General features: G+C 43.0%; 2 protein-coding genes across 4 annotated transcripts; one reads left to right on the top strand and one right to left on the bottom strand.

Moving 5' to 3' along the window:
- Window positions 1-434: 434 nt before the first annotated feature.
- Window positions 435-7,775, bottom strand: LOC111965757 (zinc finger protein 892-like). Of its 3 annotated transcripts, none has more exons than XM_070444213.1 (2): window positions 7,484-7,775; window positions 435-4,595 (listed from the first exon to the last, which is right to left on the bottom strand). In XM_070444213.1, the coding sequence occupies exons 1-2, from the start codon at window positions 7,584-7,586 to the stop codon at window positions 2,635-2,637; spliced, it is 2,064 nt and encodes a 687-aa protein (XP_070300314.1). In that variant the 5' UTR covers window positions 7,587-7,775; the 3' UTR covers window positions 435-2,634. The 3 variants fall into 3 exon arrangements, with proteins under 3 accessions (XP_070300314.1, XP_070300315.1, XP_023845797.2); XM_070444214.1 differs by having other exon boundaries at window positions 7,569-7,774; XM_023990029.2 differs by lacking the exon at window positions 7,484-7,775 and adding an exon at window positions 4,750-7,473.
- Window positions 7,776-13,138: 5,363 nt separating this feature from the next.
- On the top strand, window positions 13,139-18,325 carry rtn4rl2b (reticulon 4 receptor-like 2b). Its single transcript, XM_023990028.2, has 4 exons — window positions 13,139-13,278; window positions 14,965-15,191; window positions 15,399-15,632; window positions 15,774-18,325. Exons 1-4 carry the CDS (start codon window positions 13,221-13,223, stop codon window positions 16,644-16,646), a joined length of 1,392 nt encoding a protein of 463 aa, XP_023845796.1. The 5' UTR covers window positions 13,139-13,220; the 3' UTR covers window positions 16,647-18,325.
- Window positions 18,326-18,654: the final 329 nt, after the last annotated feature.

The following is an 18,654-nucleotide window of genomic DNA, read 5'->3' as shown; positions in this document are numbered from 1 at the left end:
TTGCAAAAATGCCATTATGGGCTATTGTGTGTAGATGGGTGAGAAAAAAAATCGATTTAATACATTTTGTATTCAGGCTGTAACACAATAAAATGTTGAATAAGGGGCATGAATACTTTCTGAAGGCACTGTAGCTGACGTTAGCTAGCCCAAGTGGTTTTTGCTTATCTAGCAGCTGACCAGTAGGCTAAGTATTGTCAGGAAGAGAGCAATGTTTTAAAGAGTTTGAGCTGCTCTTAAATCAACCTCTTGACAGAGTAGAAACAGTACACGTCTGCCACCTACTGGCATTAACAGAGAATGCAGCCTGTTTCCAAATTACGCTATTTATTTCCACAGGACCCTCTTATTAACAAAACCTGTCAACATGACAGATGGTCTGTCTATATGGGAAGTATTTTAAGTGTCGAACCAACAAATAACATAACAGCGAGAACCTTTATAGGGTTTATGTATCGTAGAACAGGATGTGGTAATCACGGATTTTTTTTCAGCGAACAGTATTGCACAGCACGATCAGCACCCCACTAGATAAACGGTGTCTGGTAAATACAGTATAACTGAGTTAGACATGCCTTATACATGGAAGTCAACATATACAAGCCTTATTTGTATTGGGAATGTACTCTATTCATTGTTAAGGGATTATTTCACTCAATATTATGCATATTAGGCAGACTGTGTAATATCTACAGGCCGACATTAGATTCAACTTTTTTTTATCTTGACATTATGCATGACTCAATTACCACTCTCCAATGTTTTACCTCCCAGAGTTACTGTTGAAAGAAAGAAGATGCTATTTCTTATGTCCAATTCATTTCAACCTGCACATCTATCARTCCAGRGTTTAATTGCTAAATTGTAATTACTTCGCCACTACGGCCTATTTATTGTCTTACCTCCATAATCTTACCTCATTTGCACACACTGTTTATAGATTTTTTCTATTGTGTTATTGACTGTACGTTTGTTTATTCCATGTGTAACTCTGTGTTGTTGTTTGTGTCTCACTGCTTTGCTTCATCTTGGCCAGGTCGCAGTTGTAAATAAGAACTTGTTCTCAACTGGCCTACCTGGTTAAATAAAGGTGAAATAAAAATAATAATAAATATCAGTAATGGCAAGGAGAAAATATCAGATACACTTAGTTTCAAACAATTCAGTTGGTTTATGCCTGAATATGTATTTTTCAGTCCAAAAGAAGAAAAACCACCAAGCAATCAATTCAAAATTATGATAAGTATAAAAAACGATTGATTCAACATGGAGAACAAATAAATGATAGTGTGTAAGCATAAAGCTTGATGGTTTAAAAATACCACAAAATTCTGGTTGAGTATCAGCCCAGTTAATTGTCAATGAAAATATGAATAAAGTCATGTTACTTTGTTGGAATTTATTCTCCAGTTTGATTGTTAATTTACGGTAATGTAAATTACCGTAAAATTGTTAATTTGTCAATGTATGACGCAAATAAACCACACTGACAATCTCCCCCCCCCCCCAATTGTAACCTAATAGATCTTACTGTACATTGTTGATAGTGTATGTCATGTTATTATGTGGACACCCCTTCAAATGAGTGGATTCGGCCATTTTAGCCACACCCGTTGCMGACAGGTGTATCAAATCGAGCACACAGCCATGTAATCTCCAGAGACAAACATTGGCAGTAGAATGGCCAGTACTGAAGAGCTCAGTGACTTTCAMAGGATTCCACCTTCCCAACAAGTCAGTTTGTCAAATTTCCACCCTGCTAGAACTGCCACGGTCAACTGTAAGTGCTGTTATTGTGAAGTGGAAACGTCTGGAAGCAACAACGGCTCAGCCGCAGAGTYGTAGGCCACACAAACTCACAGAACGGGACCGCCGAGTGCTGAAGCGCCTAGCGTGTAAAAATTGTGTCAATAACTGTGCTTCCAATGCTTCCAACGATTCTGTGCTTCCAACTTTGTGGCTACAGTTTGAGGAAGGCCCTTTCCTGCGTCAGCATGACAATACCCCCGTACACAAAGCGAGGTCAATACAGAAATAGTTTGTCGAGATCGGTGTGGAAGAACTTGAATGGCCTGCACAAAGCCCTGACCTCAACTCCATCAAACAGCTTTGGGATGAATTGGAACGACGACTGTGAGCCAGGCCTAAWCGCCCAACACCAGCGCCCGACCTCACTAACGTTCTTGTGGCTGAATGGAAGCAAGTCTCTGCAGCAATGTTCCAGCATCTAGTGGAAAGCCTTCCCAGAAGAGTGGAGGCTGTTACAGCAGCAAAGGGGGGACCAACTCCATATTAATGCCAAGGATTTTGGAATGAGATATTCGACGAGCAGCCGTCCACATACTTTTGCAAACCAATAAAGCATTACAGTAAATTGTGTGGAACATCAAAGTTGAAAGCATTACAGTAAATTGTGTGGACCATCAAAGTTTAGTTTAGATTCAAAGGAATGATCCATTTTCAGAATGGGCACCACTATAAAGCCAAAACAGTATTTTTATCAATGCATGACAGGAAAAAACATCCTGCAACATCACAAGAGAAACTACTATGCAACAGTCCAGCCTTGCCTGATCTTCAATATTTATATTATGTGTTACACACATTAAGTCACAACACCTAAAAACTCAGTTATCATTGTTCATCCTCCTGTTCATTKATTTGCTCAAAAGACCCATGCTTTCTGCCTATGTGATCATCCAGGTACTTGCGACGGGTGAAGCAGCTGCCGCACGCCTTGCACTCGTGTGGCTTCTCTCCAGTGTGCGTGCGTCGGTGCGCGTTGAGAATACTGATCTGGGTGAAGCTCTTGGCACAGTCCTCACACTTGTATGGCCTCTCTCCAGTGTGTATTCTCATGTGGACTTTGAGGTAATTTGGGTTGACAAAGCTCTTCTTACACGCTGTGCACTTCGTCTTCTCTTGCTCTGCCAGATTTGGCCCCTCACTACCCGACACGTGTAGCTTCAGATGCATCCGCAGGGAATCCGGACGATTGAAAGCCATGGCGCAGTGTTCACAGTTGAATGGTTTCTCTCCGGTGTGAATCATCTTGTGACGGTCCAAGTGAGACTTCTGGATGAAATGCTTCCCACACACATTGCACAGGTGTGGCCTCTTTTCCTTGTCCGRGTGGGAGTACAGGTGGCGTTTGAGGTACGTGAAGTGGGTAAACTGTTGACCACAATCATTGCATATGAAGTCCTTTGTCCCCTTGTGGTGAACCTGCATATTGTGAATCTTCAGGGTGTTTTTGCTGCCGTAGTCTTTGCCACACTCTTCACAGTGGTAAGGCTTCTCCCCTGTGTGACGCTGAAGGTGCCTACTCAGAGCATCCCTGTTTGGCAGGACCTTTTCACAGAAACTGCAAATATGAAGTATTTTCACCATTTTCTTTTTCTCTATAGGTGGTCTAAATCTTACTCTTGGTGCCTTCAAACCCCTGGCACCTTGCTTTTTGCCTTTGTTTTTAACAGTGACATTTTCAGAGTCAGAGWTGGAATCTGACTTCACAGTCTTRYTGCTCTTGGGTCCTCTTTCTCTCTRTGCAGGTAACACCTCCTGTTCTGTCTCCTCCTCTGGATGGTCAGAGCGGTGCCACTCCTGTTCACCTAAGCCTTTATGCTCCGTCTGGGAGTCCTGGTCACTCTCCTCACTGAGGTTCTTAGACTGAGTCTCAGCATCTTGGTCACTCTCTTCTTCATGTAAGTCCTTAGGCAGAGTCTTGGAAACATGTTTGCCTGATTCATCATCACTCTCTGCATCTCTGGCCTTCTTCGAAGGACTCTTGGATCTCTTCTTTCTAGATTTCATCGACCTCTGTCTTTTTCTGAGGGTAGTGTCTTCAGCTGCAGCATGTCCTTCCGCCTSAAAGTGGTCACTTTCATCTTCCCCCACGTCTTCAGAGGGAGTCCTCGTTCTTACCTTTTTAGACTTGCTAAGTTTTTTTCTAATGGGAGTCTCTTCAGCCTGTTCTACCAACTCATAATGTTCACTCTCAGCTTTGTCCTCGGCATCAGGCTTAGTTGTTTTGGGGGGGTTGTACTGTTTCCACCTCTTAGAAACAGACGCCACTTCAGTCTCCCCCTCCACAACTACCTCCACCTCAGGCTCAGACACAGTATTACATGGTTCAGCCTCTGCTTCAAATACATTGAAGTCACTACATTGCCTGCTCCTTTTTCTGGGGGAAGCCACCACAGTTGGTTTGTCTGACAAGTTGTCATTATCCTCCTCCTTACAGTGAGTATTAGTCTTTTTTGAGTTGCTGTGCCCTTTTTRTCTTTGTGTGCTCTTCTCTGGCTGCTCGCCAGATTCTGTCCCAGAACAGTCATCATAATCCTTTGTGTGAGACTTGGTTCTTGTCTTTTTGGAGCTGCTTATTGTGGTCCTTCTTTTTGGTGGGGAGGCCTCCTTGTCGCTCTCCTCCCCAGACCCAGACACAGGAGAAAACCCCCTCTCTTCTTCTGTCTGGTGTTTAGAATGCATCCTGGGACTTTGCCACCTGGAGTTTCTCTGGGGAGTTCTCAGCTGCCTCTCAAACCTTTGAGTGGGTGTCACCCCTGTCTGTTGTTCTTCATGATAGGCAGCCGGTTCTGCGGGAAAAAGTGGAGCAGGGTTTTATAACTTTTTGAAAGAGCACTTATTTTTTTATACTTCCCATATAAGGCCCAATTAGTTTTTTTTRRCACCTTTATTTAACTAGGCAAGACAGTTAAGAACAAATTCTTATTTACAATGACAGCCTACCCCAGCCAAACCCGGATGATGCAGGGCCAATTGTGCACCGCCRWATGGGACTCCCAATCAAGGCCGGATGTGATGCAGCCTGGATACGAACCAGGTACTGGAGTGACGCCTCTTGCACTGAGATGCAGTGTCTTAGACCGCTGTGCCACTCGGGAGCCCAAAGTTGTTTAAACATTATCATTCTAAGATTATTTCTGGAACATCTCAATCAATAGAGGTTTTATTATGCATTTGTTGTTTTACATTCTTATTGAAGATATTATTTAATATGAGTATAAGCTCCATGGCGGAGAGACAGCATTGTGTGTAGAGTAGAATAAAATACCAAAATSTAGTTTCTACAGACTAAATATGTTTTATTATTTCTAAAAGTTTATTAGGTTTTCCAAGGACAATTGTCTGGAAACAGTCCGTAACAAGAATCCCTAATGAAGTGATGTATTAATTTAAGCTTTAGACCCACTAGGGTTGATCAGCGGCGTGTTCATTGCGCCCATTCTGCTGCAAAACATTTCTTAAACGGAAGCAGACGAAACGAAACGGGGATGGACCTACCTGAATTTGTCCAACATTGTAAAAATGTTTCTCAACAGAATCGGCGTAATGAATACGCCCCAGCTGTGTGTGCTGGGAATCAAAATGATTATTTCTGAGAAGCCTCCTGCTGCAGATTATGCCCAATTGCGCCGCGTGGTCTACAAACCTCAAAGCGCATGTGTCTCAGATGGTATTTTTCCATCTGAAATGGTATGTGTGCTCGCAACCTGTTGACATTTGTTGGTTTCTTGTATCGCGTGAGTAGCTTTGTTTCAGGGCGTCAGTGTGCTACGAACATACCAGTCGGGGCACTAGCTCTGGTCCAGGACGTTATGTTAACCACTGTTGCTTGTGCACCTAGCTAGTACACACTAGCTAGTACACGCTACCTACCTAGCAGACACTCTAGCTAGTATAAACTACCATTCACTCTAGCTAGTACAAACAAGCACCATTCGACATCCTGTCTCATCCCATATGTCTCACAGCATCTGTGGCGTGAGAAGGTATCTGCTGGAACCAGACCCTATAGAACTCCCCAGTTTGTAGTCCTAAAAAACTGAAATTAGTTACCTTTGGTTCGTTCAGCCATTCCTATGGGGGYAAAAAATTGGGTTTTGGGATAAATGCCAAAAATAAGGTCTGAAGTTAACACAGGCTTGGAGATCTTATATGCTTTGTTCTATGAGATAATATTAGTCAGTTAACATTACCTTCATGAATTATGAAGCCTTTGTGAGCTTTTTATTATATAAATGCGTCAAAATGAATTTAAAGTGACATTAGCTGATGAACATGATCTCATTGAACAAGACAATGTGTTTACCGCAGACCATATTTTTGAATTTTTTATTTAAAAGAAGGGCTGCGTTCCATGTAGGCTTACACTTGCGTAACGTTTTGATAACCGCATAAATATTTCTAGGACAAGGTGATTTACCCCCAAAAAAGGAAATGCTAATTTGCTGCTAATGTGGCTATCATAAAGAACAACAAATGCCTTGATGATCTGGACGAGACTACCGAATCGAGGCAAAGTTAAGAATCTCGGATGTTAGCTAAATGTAGTAAATAATCAATTTGCTACTTTTCTTTAAATTGAAAATTCTGTGACTTTTGTGCAAGTTTTAAATTGACACAATACCTGTTAGCAAAGGTGTAAGTTAGAGATGATGTGGAGGAGCTTGCAGGGATTTGTAGTCTTTGATGTTAAATCGCATTTTCGAATTTCGAATCTTTATCCCTTCACACTTGTGTGTGTGTGTAAGGTAGTAGTGTGGAATTGTTAGGTTAGATTACTGTTGGTTATTACTGCATTGTCGGAACTAGAAGCACAAGCATTTCGCTACACTCGCATTAACATCTGCTAACCATGTGTATGTGACTAATAAAATTTGATTTGGATTTGATTTGATTTGAGTAAATAGAGCCAAATATAGTGATAAAGGTCACCTAGTCGAGAGAGATTTACATGGTTATCAAAACGRCACGCTAGGGTAAGCCTACACGAAACACAGCCCTTATTTTAMGTGTTTCTAATATCCCCTATGTGGAAAATGATTGGAACCATTTTCGTGTTTGACCGCTAGGTTTTATGAGTATTATGGCACATCCACTGTGGGGCTCTATTGTTATCTCTCATATGTAGCCTTTGCTGCTTCAGTGCTGTTCTGTCCCACTGGGTTGTCACTAGTTACTACAGCCACAAAGTCATATACCCCGACTATTTCTACTATTTTTATTCTTAAAAATTTGATTTTGAACCTAACTTTAACCACACTGACAACCATATGCCTAATTATATCCTTAAATTAAGACCAAAAAGCTACTTTTTGTTTTTATGTATTTTTAACAATACACTCAATTTGGACGTTGTGGCTGTGGTAACTAGTGGAAACAATCCCACTGGGCACAGACGTCAATTAAACGTATATTCCAAATTGGTTCAACGTCATTTCAATAAACAACGTTGATTCAACCAGTGTGTGCCCAGTGGCATCAGGCATTGCTAATTAGGTCGCGATGCTTGACCCCTAGACGATGTACGTTTAAAACTCTACTTGCAGAACTTGTGAATGACTATGCTAGCTATAGATGCTAGCTAACGCTACCGCCTTGGCTGAAACATAAAGCAGCAAATAGCTAGCTGGTGACGTTAACATTTTGCTATGTGTTGAAACATTAGCATGCCACCTACTTCTTTTCGACATCCATGTTCCAGATTTATCTGAAAGAGCGTTTCCAATATCGTTAAGGTATAATTTCATAAACGTCCACTCTACCTGCTCACTATCGCCCATTGTTGTCAACTAGCTAGCAGGCTAGCTACAAGAAAAAAATGAAAGCAGGAAAATACAGTACATAATAGCGACTGGGGACCGCTTGGGGTTTCCACTAGCTACCACAGCTACAAAGTCAGAATTGGCTGTATTGTACAAATTCACGAAAACAAAAATGATATTTTTGGTCTTAATTTAAAGTTAGGGTTAGGCATACGGTTAGCAGTGTGGTTAAGGTTAGGTTTAAAATAAATGTTTAAGAAGATAAACTGTGGAAATAGGCGGGGTTTGTGACTTTGTGGGTGGGGTAACAAGTGACGACCCTCCACTTGTGAGCAGTTTACCACCGCCTTGTGTTGATGTAGGACGTGAACGGTCTCCAGCCTAGCAGTGGTGGGAAAAGTACTCAGTCGACATACTTGAGTAAAAGTAAAGATAGCTTAATAGAAAATTACTCAAGTAAAAGTGAAAGTCACCCAGTAAAATACTACTTCAGTAAAAGTATTTGCTTGAAAATATACTAAAGTATCAAAAGGAATTGGAATTACTCAAATGTACTTAAGTATCAAAAGTAAAAGTACAAATAATTTCAACGGCATCATTTTCTCGTTTTTTTTATTGACGGATAGCAGGGGCACACTCTAACACTCATACAAAATGTATAAACAAAGCATTTGTGTTTAGTGACTCCGCCAGATCAAAAGCAGTAGGGATGACCAGGGATGTTCTCTTGATAATTGAGTGAATTGGACCGTTTTCCTGTCAAAATGTAACGAGTACTTTTGGGTGTCAGGGAAAATGTAGAGTAAAAAGTACATTATTTTCTTTAGGAATGTAGTGAAGTAAAAGTAAAATTTGGCAAAAATATAGTAAAGTACAGAAACCCCCCAAAACTTCTTAAGTAAAAATACTTTAAAGTATTACTAAAGTACTTTACACCACTGCCGCCTAGTTAGGTTGAAGTAAATAACTTGAAGATAAACTTTAATTTACTTAATTTTAGTTTTGAAACTGTTGAAATAACACATATTTTCAAGTCTCTCTGTTATTTTGAGTCACACTCAGACAGCTCCTGCCCAGCTGTTTGTTCAGTCTAGTTCGGTGACTGTCGTCTATCTGCGTCATCAATGATCCCCATCCCACGTCACAATGTAAAAATAAAGGAATGAACAAATAAGAAACAGCAATAGAGGAATGTAGGGAGGAGAATGAGATATAAATAATTGAGTCAGTGCTAATGAGCCTGACGTGATGTTTTTGTGTCTTTTTTAAATCAAGTCTCGAAGGCAGAAAGAGAAGGAGAGGGAAAGTTTTTTCATGACACACACATACATACACACAGACTCTGGCAGAGATTTATACAGCTCCCTCTGATTTATCACAGTTATGTAATTGTAAGTGGGATTCTCCTTTGTTTTCTTTCACACTATCAGTCAACACTCTTACTAGAATACCGGCTGCACGTCATTCAATACATKCACTAATGCACTCTCATATTTTCTGTATTCTAAAAGGACAGGAAACCAAAAAGAGAAACAGTCATTCCTCCCTTTCATATCCCACCCTAGTAGTCCTATTTCTCTTCAACCACTCCATGTCTGTTTTAATCCTCGTCCCCTTGGTTTTCTTTCTTTCTCCCTTCTATTATCTCTCTGCTCTGCCCATCTCTCTTCATTTCATGTGTGTATAGTATGTTTGCATCTATAGTAGAAACGTGTCTGTCTGGGTTTGGCTCTCTACTGTATGTGTCCATGCCTGATTTTGTGTAGGTGGTGGCTATGGGGGTCGGTGCATGTGTGTAGGGGTGCGTAGGTGTTTTCGAGGAGGGATGAGTCGGCATGTGACAGGAGGACAAATCTTTTCAATATGTTGTGTTTACACCAGATCACATGTTAGTGTAGAGAGAGGGATTTGAAAGAGAGGAGGGAGAGCAGAGAAAGAAAGTTGTAGTGAAGGCTTGTGATCTCTGACTACTTCAATAGATCATCGACAGAATACTAACACACACACACATATACACACACACATACTGCCTCATGACCAATGTATGGGTGCGTGATGAAGGGAGGGGGGCACACAGAGCCACCCTCAGTCAGCTGTGCAATTGGCTTCTCACTCCCCCTATCCCTCCCCTCTCCAACCTCTCCACCCCTTACCAACTCTCCATGGCCACCCATGGTGACCACTGGTGCCAGCTCACAGAGCTGACTACCACCCCCAAAGCTTAGAGGCTCAAGGAACATTGTGCACTAACACACACATAGCAGATTGCTAGCTGGTTAATTGATCACCAGATATTTTAAGTTGTGACCAAGGTTTTGGTAGAGTGATTGTTATGCAAAAGATCCTAGGTACACACACACACACACACACACACACACACACACACACACACAAAGATGTCCTCTGCGAATGAATGATGTCATATGCTATTACACAGCTTGTGGAGCTGACCTTCTCCTGAGTAGCAATTGTTATTGTTCTGTGCCGTTACCTCTGTGTTGCCATCAGGAACAGACTGTGTGCATCATGCTGCTGGAAATGGAACAGCGTTGACCCAAGTCATGGCAGGAGAGGACTCAGTTCTGACTCATCCCACCCCCAAAACATGTCTTAACCATGCACACACATGCTGCATAAAATCCTTACCAAACCACCACCCTCCTCCACCCACTGAAATGTACCTTAGAACGCACACAGACTGCGCACGCATGCACAAACAGACACACACAAACATACACACATTGAGTAGTGTTCTGTCCATTCACCAAGGAGATCCAGAGTCAGGTTATGCCCTACTTTTGGACACTTTCTTCTTTGGTTGTAATTTCACAAATCAATAACCTAATCCAAAACTAATATCAAGCAAATACCTGACTGATTCATCTGATTCTACACTAAAAAAAAGGCTGGGTTAATTAAAAACAACCCAATTTGAGTTCATTGGTAACAAAGGCTGGGTAAATATTGCCTGTTGGGTTGCGTGAATAATCCAAACTGGTGGGTTGATGAGATTCCCCAAATATGGGGTAATTTAACAATCAGTTGGTTATTTTTTACTTTCATGCTGGGTMGACCTAGCAGCTGGGTCATTTTATTATTTGTAGGAGGTGTGGCTTATTAGGGGTGTGGCTTTCTAATATATCTTATTGGCCACCCGTGAGAGTAAATGTCATTCCTGTTGATCATGTTGAGTTTATATGCTGCAAATTATTTTTATTCCCTGCATTTTTTTGCACTTGTCACATATTGCTAGAATATTATGATTTTTTTATTACATACTATAATAAAGTGGTATCTATCCCAACAATGGGATTAGCATAGGCTTTTAGGGAGGCTACAAAAAAACAACCCAACTAAGTGCCTGCAACCCAGCAGTTGGGTCAACCAAACAACCCCCCAAAAACTTTTGTGTAGTCAGACAGAATGTCCTGCTAACGGTACAAAAATAAACCAGTCAGTCTTGCGTGTAACGACACGTGAATGGATGTTTTGACAACATTTTCTTCAGAACATCCGCACACTGAAAGGTCTAGCAACTTCAGTCTTTTGAAGTATGAATCTATCTAGCCCAGGGATAGGTAACTGGCGCCCGCTGCCCCCCTTTTGTAGGCCCAAGGATTAAACAAAATAAATGCAGATCCAGTCAAAAGTTTGGACACAGCTACTCCTTCAAGYGTTTTTCTTTATTTGTACTATTTTCTGCATTGATGAATAATAGTGAAGACATCAAAACTACCCAAAAATTGTTAAACAAATCAACATAGATTTTATATTTGAGATTCTTCAACYTAGCCACCCTTTGCTTTGATGACAGCTTTTCAKYTTTTTTGGGTTACTACATGATTCCATATGTGTTATTTAATAGTTTTGATGTCTTCACTATTGTTGTACAATGTACAAAATAGTACAAATAAAGAAAAACCCTTGAATGAGTAGGTGTGTCCAAACTTATGAATGGTACTCTATATATTTGTTTAGAAAGTCAGTGGGGTCTCAATTGTTGAGAGTTAGAATAACAGAATACACAAGATGCAATTTGGAAATGTGGTTGAGCATCAGCAGTTGATTGTTATGTCAGTCATTGATTGTCACTCAATTAGCCTATGTCAGCTAACATTTTRAAGATTGGTAAGTTAGTCTAGCCAGCTATCAAACATTCTCTCCGTCCTATAGAAAKARGTGTACAATTGCAGCAAACTTGCTTTAAAACAGCAATATTTTCTTTTTGCCCCATGGCAAAATGTGTAGGCCTACAGTCGCAGGAAATTAACTCTGAAACAGACATTTTGTCTCRCCCCTGTCAATAAAATGATTTGCTCGCAAGGTGGGAGCCAAAGGCAAGGGCCAGCTCTGACTGCGTGCGTGTGTATGAATGTGAGTACGCAGACCCGCGAGCCACTGCAGCCGCTCATGATGAGTTCAGATTTGTTMTGGCCCCTACTCCCATCAAAGTTGCCCATCCCTGATCTAGCCTTTTACACAGTAACACACTTATTAATAAGATCGATGAAAATGTGTGGTCAAATCCCAAGGAAAAACGGCCTGTGGGCTGCGGTGCCTTTAGGGCGCATCAGGGTAGAATACTTGAAACGGTATAGACTATTGTGTAAAAGGTTATGAATGTTTGATGTAGGCCTATAACACACGCATGATCAAGAAATACTATTATTGTCTGTAGAGCGACTATCTATACTGTAAATTTGAGATTATGATTTTAGGCCTAACTAACTGCCTCATTCATGCATAGTAATTGACGTGCATGATGCCCTCTCTCATCTCACAGGTAGGCTCTCTTTATGTAAAGACAAAATACTTTAAGATATTCTCAATCGCATGCCATCGAACTGGCAATCGGCATTTGAAACAATAACAAAGCGAAATCCCCGCCACTGTTTCTGTAAAAAAGKTGAGTTATGGAGAAATGTAACCACTKTCAAWTGCAAAGACTGGYCTATGGATGCAAGGACTGATCACCCATGAACATGCTATCAAAATGGTCGTTTTAGCCATGTTTCCAGGCTATACAGTGTTTGTTTATATTTGCTTTATTTACAAACGTTGGAGAGAAAAAAACAAGCTTATATTTTGGGTTCTGATGGGGTACAACAGTTGAACTAAGCTCATGAAACATTTATTTAAAATGTATATTATTCAAGAATCAATGGGTACATATCATAAATGTATAAGTCCAAAAATGGATGTAGCGACTACAGATTGATGCTTTAAATGAGCAAAAGTTATTTGTTTTTAAGCCAAATGCTCTTTTCCCACCTGCTTATCCTCCTCCAACCCCCCTCTGTGATCCAAACTCACACAGCGCCGAGCTCCCTCAACGCACGCACGCATACACATACACACGCACTCCACTGTGAGCGTCCTCTCCTTTCCAGTCGCTTCCTCTGAGCAACCCTCTCATCCATCCCATCCCCTCCCATTCGCCRGCGCGAATCTGACCCATACAGGGTGACGTAAGAGAGATTCCGCCGCAGCCCACAGCCGTGGGCGCGAGCTCATCAAGTATAAACCCAATCCCGGGAATTCTGCTCGTCACTCACTCAGTCGCACCGACTCCGTTACCAGAGCTGAACTTCAGCGGAGATAGCAGGCACTTTCTCAGCGCTCAGGCTAACTCGCTGTCGGCTTTGGTTCGAGATGGAAACTCTCTCGACTGCACGGAGATCTTGGAGCTCCAACATCCACAACTTCAAAAGTGAGTTGACTTCAGTTCATAGGATTTAGGCTTGGCTACATTATTAGTTTTTTTGTTTTAGTCTTGATGTTGTTGGTGGTAATGGGGATGAGGATGGTGATGTCCTAAGATATGATTTACAGTGAATCACTGTTTAATGTATTTTTTGTATTTATTAGGATCCCCGTAGCTTTGCTGAAGCAGCAGCTACTCTTCCTGGGGTCCACACAAAACATGAAACATGAGAATACAGAACAGCAATAGACAAGAACGTCTCAAGTACTGAGCTACTCAGTTGATTTCGTTCACAGTTAGGTGCGTAAACAGCTAGCCTACCTGTATGCCCGTGCTTGCATGCATACACATCTAGGCTACTGTATTCACGTTTTCAAAGACGTTGTTGGCTTCCTGAAGTACACATCTGTCTCTTGCAAACAAGATGACACTTAAAACCTATATCCTTTTCAGTCACCATCCACCTCAACATTATAAAGCAAAAACACATTTGGAAATTGTTCATGTTGAGCACACCTACTAAACAAACAACACATTTGGAGATTGTTCATGTTGCACACACGCGCGGAGATTGTTCATGCTGCGCACACCTACTAAACAAGTCCTCTCCACGTCCCGTGCGCGCGCAGTTAACGAGCCATGTCGTTACCGGGTTCGGGTAATGAAGGTGAGGTCGTTGGAACATTTGCCGGGGAAGCTGAATGGTCACGCGATACTTTTTTCATGCGYTGTTTTCTTTGTGCCGGGTTATCCGAGCTTGCCAAACCGCCTCTGAATAATCCATGTGCAGAGAGAAACCGAGCCGGGTCCGGTTACCTTGTTTTACGCTTGTCCATACTCTGTAACCTCTTCGTGAGCCAACCTTTTTGTGAAYTTGGCTCGTGAATTTAGGCTACTAGGGTAAATCTTGTTTAGCCCTTGTGTGGCTCGTGTGATAGAACTTGATAGCACTTCGAACCAGAGGTGAAGAAGATTGGTTTTACGCTCATTCAGCTATTTAGTCTGAGATAAATGTTGAATGAAGTTACCAGAATTATAAACCTGTACTCCCACTGGGCAAAAACTGGTTGAATCAACGTTGTTTCCTCGTCATTTCAACCAACAAAAATATATGTGATGACGTTGAATCAACGTGGAAAACTGGTTGGATTTGAAAAAAGTCATCAATGTAAGGGAATTTCTTATTTTTTTCATCCAACTCTTATCCTAAATCCAATGAGATGGTGATTGGTTGATTTCATTTTGAATWCACATCAGTTGACAACTCAACCAAATGTGAATCAAAACTAGAAGTTAAACTGGTCTATGCCCAATAGGCTGACTAGCCTATGTAACATGATCAGGTAGAGATGAATAGGCGGGTGATTTGTATAATGTAATTTATTATGAATGAGTGCGACTGGCCTATTAGTCAGACTTGAGATCATGGCATCAATCTTGGCTTTTGCGTCATATCCGAGATTGAGATCACCAATCTTGGCTTTTGCGTCATATCCGTGTCCATCAACAACTTTCTGCACCACTCGACTGGACAGCTCCAAGTGCTGAAAACAGCTCTGCATCCCTTGCCCTCTTTCTCTTTTTCACTCCCTCTTTTTCTGGTTGTCTTTACTGTACAATTCATCTGCTAGTTGTTATAATGTTCCATTATATTAACCTGTCTCTTTCTCTGTGTGTGTGTCTATGTTTCAGGTGGGCTCACCCTATGGCTGGTGCTGTGGTTGGTGGCGGTGAAGCCGAGTGGGGCMGGGACGTGTCCAAGGCTGTGTGTGTGTTACCCGTCGCCCATGACGGTAAGCTGCCAGTCTCAGAACTTCACCACCGTGCCCTCRGGAGTGCCCTACGACTCCCAGCGCGTCTTTCTGCAGAACAACCGCATCACCGAGCTCAGAGCAGATTCTTTTGGCTTCGAGACACAGGTTAGAATGTGTGTGTTTTTGTGTTTGGTTATTCTTTAATGAACTGTAATTGTTTTTGTGGATTGATATTGCATAGTTTTGCATTTAAATATAATATTGTCTTTAGTATTTGAGCTCRGTGTGTTCGTATCGGAGCTGTGTCCTTTCTCAGATGTGTAACGATCCCTTTCTATATACCTCTTCCTTTTTCAACCCCTCCCCCRATAGGTTCTCTGGCTCTACTCCAATAACATCACATTGATTGAGGCTGGAGCCTTCAGCAACCTGAGGGTTCTAGAAGAGCTGGACCTTGGTGACAACCCATCGCTACGGCGACTGGAGGGTGGAGCGTTCCGGGGACTGGAGAAGCTGCAGAGCCTGCACATGCACCGCTGCAAGCTGGCTGCTCTTCCCCTCGACCTCTTCCTCAAACTCTACAGCCTGCAGTTCCTCTACCTGCAGGTATGAATACACATACAACGCACACACACCTGCACACACACACACACACACACACACACACACACACACACACCACACACACACACACACCACACACACACACACACACACACACATCACTGACAATGTCCTCACTTACAGGAGAACCAGCTGCACTTCATCCAGGACGACCTCTTCTCCGACCTGGTCAACCTGAACCACCTCTTCCTGCACGGCAACCGCATCCGCACACTGTCCGAGAACGCGTTCCGCGGCCTGGTTAACCTTGACCGCCTCCTGCTCCACGACAACCGAATCCGGCAAGTGAACCGCCGTGCTTTCCGCGACCTGGGCCGTCTGACCATCCTCTACCTGTTCAACAACTCCCTGGCAGAGCTGCCAGGCCAGGCCATGAAGGACGCTGTGGCAGTCCAGTTCCTCCGCCTCAATGGGAACCCCTGGTCRTGCGGCTGTGAGGCCCGCCCCCTGTGGGAGTGGTTCCGTACAGCTCGCATCTCCTCCTCCGAGCTGATGTGCACTTCCCCCTCCCCCCGCCGCGGACAGGACCTGCGCTTCCTCCGAGAGATGGACTTTGCCCTTTGCCCCCTCCCCGACCCTGGGTCACTGGCCGGCACCACCACGACCACCTTCAGCACCAAGACAAGATGGTGGTTCTCCAAGCACAAGCCTGTGGCTTCGTCCAAAGGAATCTTCCAGAAGAGCTCCGAAACGGTCAAGGCGCACCCCTTCTCCTCGGGCAAGCCCAACCAGCCCTCCAACCCTTCCTCCACCTCCTTCTTCTCTAAGTACGAGCTTGCGGAGGAGGAGGTGAACCTGCCCAAGGTGGACCAGGAGGAATACTGGGCCAACTACGGGAACGAAGATGCCTCCGTGCGCTGCTTCGAGCTTGAGTGTCTGCCCGGCTACGACACCCCGGTCCTCCTGCCCTCCTCCTCCTTCTCCCCCACTCAGTCTTTCATCCCTCTCCTCTCCCTTTCTGTGCTAACTCTCTGCCTCCACCTTCTCTTTGGCTGAACAGCCCCGTCAGCTTCTCTTTTTCTCCAACTCTATTTCTCCAACTCCTTTCTCTTTCTCCTCTGCACACCTGGATCTTGATTCCTTTCAGTTTCCCCCCTGGCCCCCAGGGGGCGGTACACTGATGCAGGAGCAGGCAGGCAGGCAGTAGGGAGCTGCTCTCAGGAGTACAGGTGAGATGCAGTGTAGGACACCATTTGATTGGAGGCCGCTGCTGCTGCTGATAGGGCTGAGCTCATTTTTCACTGAGATGACATCACAGCAGCAGGTTCTGTCACCATGACAGCACGATAGTGTGGCCAGCTTACGCAAGTTCCAATCACTACTGCTACTACCGCACTAACACACCAAGACATCCATACATTTAGTACCACAACATAGCACTGCATTCAATTCATACCACTCAGTAAGCTGGTGGCATTTTCAGGAATTTTATCACCATAACTACTAGTTTGTATTCGCAGCAAACAACGCAGGCGTTGTGACGCTGGCTATTTTGTATGGCTTCAAACGCTCACCATTGTCAACCACTGTGTGCCAGTCCTGCTAAGAAAATATTTTCAAAAGCAACACTTTCCTTTGGCTTCATCTTTGTCACTGACCTTTCAACCTTCACCTCTCCACCTGAGAGACCAGAGACACCAGAGTGCTGCTCCTACAGGGCTACCGCAGCAGGAGACAGAGAACACAGAGGGCATCTGAGGGAATAGTAGGAAGACAAGAATACCTATGGAGAAATACTGTCGTGAGACATCTGTCACTGAAATGGTAAAGGAGAGGTGGATAGATGTGAAGTAAAGGATGTGAGCGTGTATGCAACAGGGATAGGACAGAAACTAAAATACAAGAGTTAAGGATGCTGGCAAGCAAGAGACAGGATAAAAGAGAGAGAGTGTGAGAGTGATAGGATTAAGAGTTGTTACGACATATAGCAGACACCAGGCCAGGTCAGAGTGCCAGTAAGGGAGTGAAAGCGAGGGTGTCTCTCTCCATCTCCCAACATTTGACATGTAATCTATTTTTCCTGTCAAKACCATCAATAAAAACCACACTGTAAATATCTCACACTAACTCTGTAGGTATTGATACACTTGTGACACTAGATGGCTACATACATATACTGCTGTGTGGTTTATTGTATGAAGCCCATGCTTCAACATTCTTCAGGTTTTTCTTTCTCTTTTTCCATTGGTGATTGTTGCCATGAGTAACACCATCATGTTTATTAGGGTACTGTATGTAAAGATTGAGGAGATTTGAAAAGATATATGGAAATCTTTCCCTTCAATAGTCCGTCTCTACCTCTTGTTTCTAAGTCTGTCGTTCCCCTCGTGACCACAGTGTGTGTCTCTCTCTGTGTTCATGTGAGATGCACACAGAAGGACAGTATACTGGGAAGAACCTATAGCCCATTATGGTGACTGAAGCCTGGGTCCAGCTGTGTTGACAGTTGTTTGATTCCAGATCTAACGCGCACACACACACACACACTCCCGACAGCAGGTGCATTGCTGAATGTACATCTCTGTCAAATCAAATGCAAACCCAACCAGGTAATGAGTGTCGGGGCATTTCTATTTGTCACTCCCCATGTGCCACTCCCTCTCCTCCCCTGACCGTGTGGTTGAATGGAATATGAAGGAAACTGTGATAATGTTGCACATTTTCTTTTCAATGGAAGCTGTGAATAAACATTTTCTTGGTTTTACTAAAARGGAACTGTGTGGGAATCTCTCTTTCTCTGGCTTTCCTCCAAAAGGCAATCGCTAAGGAGAAAACAGTACAACACCACTGTATTATAAAACACCTGAAACACACACTTTCAGCCTTTGCTACATTACAGGTCCCTATCAAGGTGTAGTGTCTAGAGCAGGGATTGGCAAATGACCAACTTTCTATAGAAAGTCAGTCGGGGTCTTTACTGTTGAGGGTTATAATAGTAGAATACACAAGGTGCTATTTGGAAATGTGGATGTGTATGAGCAGTTTATTGTCAGTCACTGACTCA

Source organism: Salvelinus sp. IW2-2015, linkage group LG6.2 (assembly GCF_002910315.2).
Source record: "Salvelinus sp. IW2-2015 linkage group LG6.2, ASM291031v2, whole genome shotgun sequence".
NCBI lineage: Eukaryota > Metazoa > Chordata > Actinopteri > Salmoniformes > Salmonidae > Salvelinus > Salvelinus sp. IW2-2015.
This window is presented reverse-complemented; position numbering and strand designations above follow the sequence as displayed.